The 7,414-nt window shown below is 41.3% G+C and overlaps 1 protein-coding gene across 1 annotated transcript; it reads left to right on the top strand.

Moving 5' to 3' along the window:
• The first annotated feature begins 2,581 nt into the window (after positions 1-2,581).
• LOC139559494 (testicular spindle-associated protein SHCBP1L-like) lies at positions 2,582-7,381 on the top strand. Its single transcript, XM_071375540.1, has 10 exons — positions 2,582-3,111; positions 3,256-3,405; positions 4,643-4,857; positions 4,933-5,019; positions 5,139-5,357; positions 5,527-5,632; positions 5,769-5,922; positions 6,049-6,299; positions 6,422-6,541; positions 6,856-7,381. The coding sequence occupies exons 1-10, from the start codon at positions 2,725-2,727 to the stop codon at positions 7,111-7,113; spliced, it is 1,947 nt and encodes a 648-aa protein (XP_071231641.1). The 5' UTR covers positions 2,582-2,724; the 3' UTR covers positions 7,114-7,381.
• Positions 7,382-7,414: the final 33 nt, after the last annotated feature.

Consider the following 7,414-nt stretch of genomic DNA (forward strand, 5'->3'; position numbering starts at 1 on the left):
TGTCAGAGGAAGGCACTAAACATTGTCAAAGACTCCAGCCACCCAAATCATAGACTGTTCTCTCTGCTACCGCACGGCAAGCGGTACCAGAGCACCAAGTCTAGGTCCAAGAGGCTCCTAAACAGCTTCTACCCCCAAGCCGTAAGACTCCTGAACACCTACCTCTTTTACACCGCTGCTACTTTGTTGTTATCATACATGCAGTCACTTTAATAACTCTACCTACATGTACATATTACCTCAACCAACCGGTACCCCCCTGTATATAGTCTCGCTATTGTTATTTTACTGCTGCTCTTTAATTACTTGTCACTTTGATTTCTTATTCGTATTTTTGAAACTGCATTATTGGCTAGGGGCTCGTAAGTAAGCATGTCACTGTAAGGTTGTATTCGGCACATGTGACTAATGACTTTTAAAGAAATTGTATTTTCTTTAAAAGTTAACCATTTTCACTGTAGTGTCCAAAACAGCTTTCAAGCCATCAGGCATTCCTTTGGCAGCAAGAGCCTCTCGGTGGATGCTGCAGTGTACCAACAATACAGATACCAACATGAGCAGCAGCTACGTTTGGCTACATATGGATCGTTAGTGGAATTCCCGCGAGAGAGAAACGGTGAATGTGATTGGATGTTAATTATTTGACTAGGCTACCTGTATTTGACATTGTGTTGTTATTTTGTTGAACACTAGATGGGTAAATTTTATTTTTGGCGGTGAAACGAGGCTACTCAGGCGAGAAAAAAACCTAACCCAAATGTATAGCCCCGTTTGAAAATATAAATGGACTGTTTGAAAATGTGAAAAAAATAAGATATATACACTACCGTTCAAAAGTTTGGGGTCACTTAGAAATGAACTTGTTTTTGAAAGACAAGCAAATTTTTTGCCCATTAAAATAACATCAAATTGATCAGAAATACAGTATTCACATTGTTAATGTTGTAAATGACGTGTAGCTGGAAATGACAGATTTTTTTTATTGGATATCCACATAGTCGTACAGAGACCCATTATCAGCAACCATCACTCCTGTGTTCCAATGGCACGTTGTGTTAGCTATTCCATGTTTATAAATTTAAAAAGGCTAATTCATCATTGGAAAACCCTTTTGCAATTATGTTAGCACAGCTGAAAACTGTTGTTCTGATTAAGGAAGCAATAAAACTGGCCTTCTTTAGACTAGTTGAGTATCTGGAGCATCAGCATTTGTGGGTTCGATTACAGGCTCAAAATAGCCAGAAACAAAGCACTTTCTTCTGAAACTCAATCTATTCTTGTTCTGAGAAATGAAGGCTAATCCATGCGAGTAATTGCCAAGAAACTGAAGATCTCATACAATGCTGTGTCCTATTCCCTTCACAGAACAGCACAAACTGGCTCTAATCAGAATAGAAAGAGGAGTCGGAGGCCCCGGTGGACAACTGAGCAAGCAGGACAAGTACATTAGAATGCCTAGTTTGAGAAATAGACGCCTCTCAAGTCCTCAACTGGCAGCGTCATTAAATAGTACCCGCAAAACACCAGTCTCAACGTCAACAGTGAAGATGCGACTCGGATGCTGGCCTTCTAAGCAGAGTTGCAAAAAAAAAAGCCATATCTCAGACTGGCCAATAAAAAGAAAAGATTAAGATGGGCAAAAGAACAGACACTGGACAGAGGAACTCAGCCTAGAAGGCTAGCATCCCGGAGTGACACAAAACATGTCAGTTTGTCACTTTCACAAGGTTGTAGTAATGACAGTTTCAGTTATTTAAGACATTGGCTCAAATCTAGGTTTTGCATTTGGATTTCAAGAAAATTAACAAGGACACATTTTTTTACATTGACTTGCCAACCCCAATCTGATCTGCCGAGTCTGCTTCACAAGCGTTCCCGAAATTCTCAAAACTTTGCGTCTCTGGTTTTATAAACTCTGTGGTATAGTTTGCCAGCTTGTAGTCCTAAAAACCGGAAATTAGTTAGCATTTTCTACCTCTGGTTCGTTCAGCCATTCCTATGGGGGAAATGAATGGGTAAAAAAAATGGGGTCTTGGGATAAATGGTGTAAAATAAGGTCTGATGTTAAAAAAGGCTTAGGCTATCTTATACGTTTTTTTTCCTATGAGATAATCAGTTAGTTAACATTATGAATTATGTTTTGATTACATAAATGTTTCACATTTTACAATAACATCAGCTGATGAAGACTATTTCATAGGACAAAATGTACAAGATCTCCTTAACCTGTGTTTACCACAGACCTCATTTTCAACATTTATCCAAAACCCCTCAAACTCACATTAAATTTCCCCATAGGCTTTAGAGGCCATTACTATTGCTCTCTATGGAGTCCTTGGTTGAAAGACCTTGCCATCCCAATCTAGCTAACTAAACTATCTTAGCAAACCATTACAGATTCGATTTAAAATATCTCTCAATCATGAAAACAGACGGTCCAGAAGAAAAATTGCAATTGAGTCACTCGGATACTTGGCTTTATCAAATAGTTAGCTTGTGAACACAACTTATTCTGTTCACTTCTGAGCGTTTTGTGATGGCGCATGCTACTTCCGGCTGCCGCTAGTACCTCGTGACCGTTTCGCGCTCAATTTTCAAATATTCAATCTGAACCAACTCAGGCTCGCGGTGCTGGGGCAAAAGTCGTTGGCTTTAGCTAACGGTAAGCAAGCGAACTAGGTACATTTTTCGAAAAGAATCACTTTTATTTGCAAATCTTATACAATGGCAACTTGTGCCCCTGATCCTTTGTTTCCTCTGGAAGATTTTCATGATGAAACAGCACAGAAAGCAAGCAAGGAACATTTTAAAATACCTGTCTCAAGTGAGATGGCCCATGAAAAGGCCCAGTCTCATACCAGTACTATTCCGAACAGTGAGGTGCCAAGCTATGATGATGGTTTAACATCATTCTCTGCTGCTGACTCTCCTCAAATCGTAAGGAATAAAGTCCCTATGAGAAGGAAACGTCTGGCGCCAAATCCTGACAGCGAAGAGCCATTTGATGCTAAAGAGGCCCAAGTCTTGCCACAAATCTTCATCTCCAACAAGACATACACCTACGATGAACGTGTTGCTCTGTTTTGCGATCATATTATTAGCCAGTGTTCTGTAAGTGGCTAGATCTAGCTAACTAGTAATAACGTTCACTTACTTTAGCTACCCAGTTACCTAATTCATTTATCAACTGGCCGACAACCCAACAATGTTCACAGTCAAGTATGCTAACACATGTTTTATTTGCATGTTTAACAGGCAGAAGACGCAGATGAAGCTATAAGTTTCTACATAATAGAAAAACTTGCCAGCAAACGCTCTTGGACTGCAGTGTGGAAAACTTCACCAGAAGTCCTGTTGGTAAACTGCGATATTGGCGACCTGCCATTCGTGGGTGTGCTTGTCGACGTAAGTTAGATAATTTAATTACGGTCCTTACTATACGGGATCACTGGGACGTTCCACTCCCTACCCCATTTAACTTGAACATTAAAATGGTTACGGTAATTTAAGGGTTAAGTCAAAGATTTTTTATAACTAACCCAAGATAGAACACAGCTGGTCGTTTCCAAAGGGAACAATGAGTCTTAATGGTCAGAACCAACCACGAGCTAGCGAGATCCTATTGGCGCGTTGTAGCATGTATTTGCATATTTCCGTTAGGGAACGCCTACTCTGAAGTGCGCGTGCGGAGTAACTCAATTCGCCCCTACCCTCCTAAACGAACTTTTTTAAATTTATTTTTTACTTTGGCAAAGGGTAGAATCTGCTAAACGTAGTCCACTCGGTTCATAACAAATTCAAGTTTTGGGTACAGAAACCCGTATTGAGATCAAATGTTTTATCGATGAGAAATGTTGCATAATATCGGCTAAAATCCATTACGCTCCCTCTTCTCCCACTGGGCTACCTCTCGTCACCATATTTGGTAGTGAGTGGAAACGACAACCGGATGCTTCACATAAGGGTTAGGGTTTAGGCTGTCCCAGATATCACTAACCTTTCATTACTAGCTAGTAGTTTTGTTACATCCAGATACAATTTCAAATATTTAGATACAGGTGGCTCAGCATAGAAATATAATGAATATAACGGCAAATGGCTGCCTGGTATTGTGATGAAATCATTTCCATGGTAATGTAGAATGTTAATTCAAATGATAACTGATGTGGCTCATGCAAAGGAATGTATTTTCTGTAATGTCAGTTGAGTTGAATCAAATCACAGCACATATTGATGGCTAAACTTCCTGGTTTTACTTCTTGCTTTTCTCCTGTTGGTACACTCTCAACTGCTGCCAGTCCACCCATTATGCTATCATTGACTTGAATGGGGACGCCTGTTCTATTCGTTCCATTTCTATGTGGCTCTCACATTCGCTAACACTAATGAGCTTGCTTAGCAATCATTAGCTTGTTAACGCCACACTGCCACAGGCACAGTTAACATTATTTAGTTGACAGGGGCTCCCTCTAACATTAGCGTTTCAAACAAATACCGGTAGCTAGCTACATCTGTTAACAATGGCTCAAGAAGTTACCACTAAGCACCCAGGTCTAGATCACAGTACCATATCCACAATTCTGCCATAATTGGGATGCAAAGTGTCTGACCATTTTCCTAAACCTGAACTTTGGCTGTCTAGGTCAACTGTACACCATGCGAAGGAAAAAGCCTCCCTCTTCGAGTGTCTGTTTCCGTGGCAGAGCCATATTCCTCAAACATTGCCAACTTACCAAGAGAGTTGGTTGAAGATGTGTTGAGGGAACATGACTACTCTGTGCCAATCTTGGATGTCTACCCCATACAAGGAATGGGAGCTGATGTAGACAACATTGCAGAGTATCTGGAACATGCAAGGTGAATAACATTAGGGAACTCCTCTAATACAGTGTAAATCCAAATTCCAGATTTTGTCTTCATGCTTCCCTGCAGGTTTTTCTACGATTTTCTCTGGAGGGACTGGGATGATGATGAGGAATGTGACGAGTACGCAGGAGTCATTGAGAAACGCATACAGCTGTAAGCATACCCTCCGCATTTCAGCAGAGCCAACCAAAAACAAGCCACAAAGATTAGATATGGTGTCACTGCTGTGTTGAATGATGTTCACCTGGACTATGCGGTGTATTTGTCTGCAGGTATTATGACATTCAGGATGGAACCATCCCTGGTCCAATCAGCGAGCGATACCGCAAGACCCTTGAGGAGTACCGAAGCAAACGACTGGACTTGACAAAGTTCCAGACCAAAATCCGTGGGGAGGCCTTACCAGGGGAGGCTGTGGAGTGCTGGAAAAAGTACTATGAAATGTCAATGCTCTGTGGGCTCCTGAAGTTCTGGGAAGACCTGCGACTCAGGTAAGATATGATCATTGGTCCTAGCTTTTCTCAACATCCAACTACCAATGCTGACATAGTGTAAAACAGCTAGTATTGCTGCTCAACTAATCTTGTTCTTTAGTCAGCAGTTCTTGTAATGAGCCGTAGTGTTGATTTAATACCAAGATATTGCTTTAAATGTCTTTAGGAGCCATGGACCCTTCTATCCAAGGATCTACAAACGCAGAAAGGGACAGAGAACATCTGGAAGGATTGTGACACACATTGTTGCCCAGATAATGACAACAGACATGGTTGGTGTGCTGAATCTGGTGTTATTCACTGCAGTCATGTCATTTTTTTGTTGCAAAAATGATTGTTTTTAACTTGATTTATTGCAGCTTATCTCAGTTATTTCAAAACGTTATCTTTATTTCATTGTGACCCCAGATCAAGAACTTCTCGGCGGACACTCTGATCCAGCAGCATGACAGTCTGTCAGCCGCTCTGGACTCATGCTTCTCTGGGGACACGGTGGTGGTCTTCCCAGGAGAGTACCACGCAGTTGCACTGGCATCCCTCACAGACGACATCACAATAAAGGGTAAATACGATATTACTTTTTATATTCATGGCCATAATAAAATCTGTATATCCGTTAAAGTACAGCTGACAAGTGATACTTAAGCGTTAGTTGACCTTCATGCCTCAATGGTTCTATACTCTGCAGGAGAAGGAGATAGGAAAGAGGTGCTGTTCTACTCTGACCCATCCCATGACAACTTTGTGGCGTCCAAAGCCTCCAAGGTGATGCTCATGAACCTGACATTGGTGCAGCATGGAACCTGTGATGGCATTGTTGTGGTGGAGTCGGGACAGTTGACCCTGGACAACTGCGTGTTGAAGTGTCAAGGCACAGGAGTGTGTGTCCTGACTGGAGCCTCTCTGGTCATGAAGAACTGTGAGATCTCTGGTGCAAAGGTAGAGTTGTCATTTTGAAAGATTGCTTTTGAGTTACATGGCTTATCTGATTGTTGATGTGTGGATGTAATCGAGACATACTAGAAAATGAGCACAGATTTACTTGACATTGACTTTCTCAGGGTGCAGGAGTGGAGTTGTACCCTGGCAGCGTTGCAGAGCTGCATCGGAATGAAATCCATCACTGCAGCAACCAGCTGGCGAAAGACTCTAAAGGTTCACAGGGTGGAATCAATCTCAAGGTATAGTATACAGTACTAGCATTATGGCTGTTCCATGTGAGGGGAAAATATATATATTACACAAATGTACAGGTGGAAATGCCACTAAATTCCAGTGAGGTGACAGTGTGGAAGGAATCAACTTAAACCTTTAAATCAAGGAGGAACCCTAGATTGTCAGCAGCAGCATGATATCAGTGGTATTTTAGTACGTGTAATAAATGTGGCACAGTGAAGCAGAGCCTGAGACCTAATTAAATAGATGACTTATGTTGGTGTCAACTCAAGTAGAAAACCAAGGATAGATCAGTGACAAAATTGTTTTCTATTCACAGGTTCTCCCTCAGCCCCAGCTGAAGCTGACAGACAATCATATTCATGATAACCACGGGTATGGCGTGACCATTCTTGTTCCTGACAATCTGTACAAAGCGAGTGAGGACCTGGAGCAGACAGCCAGTGGGGACAAGAACGAGACAGATTATCTTTCCAAGGCCCTGCAGAAACTCAGTTTGGAGATCACCACAAACAAACTGGAGTCAAACACCAAGGGTGATATAGGCTTGCTGCGCAAAATGTGGGTGAATTCCTGAGTCTAGGATTGCAGCATAAATGTGTTCTACACAATAGTTTAAACAATTTGAAGTAACCAGACTCACAATTTTACTGGATGTAGCTGTTGCTCAGTATCTTGCCATGTAACATTCGTTACTACTTTAGGTAGATTGATTTGTTTCAAGTGTTAGATTATATTTGTGTTCGTATCCATTTCAGAGAAAGATCCCAGCTTTTGTATGCACTGGCCCTATAAACAAACGTGCACTTTATGAATATTTCAATAAAATATGTTATTCAAAATTAGTTGTGCTCCTTATTGTATCTTTACAGAGGAAC

This window comes from Salvelinus alpinus, chromosome 30 (assembly GCF_045679555.1).
Source record: "Salvelinus alpinus chromosome 30, SLU_Salpinus.1, whole genome shotgun sequence".
NCBI lineage: Eukaryota > Metazoa > Chordata > Actinopteri > Salmoniformes > Salmonidae > Salvelinus > Salvelinus alpinus.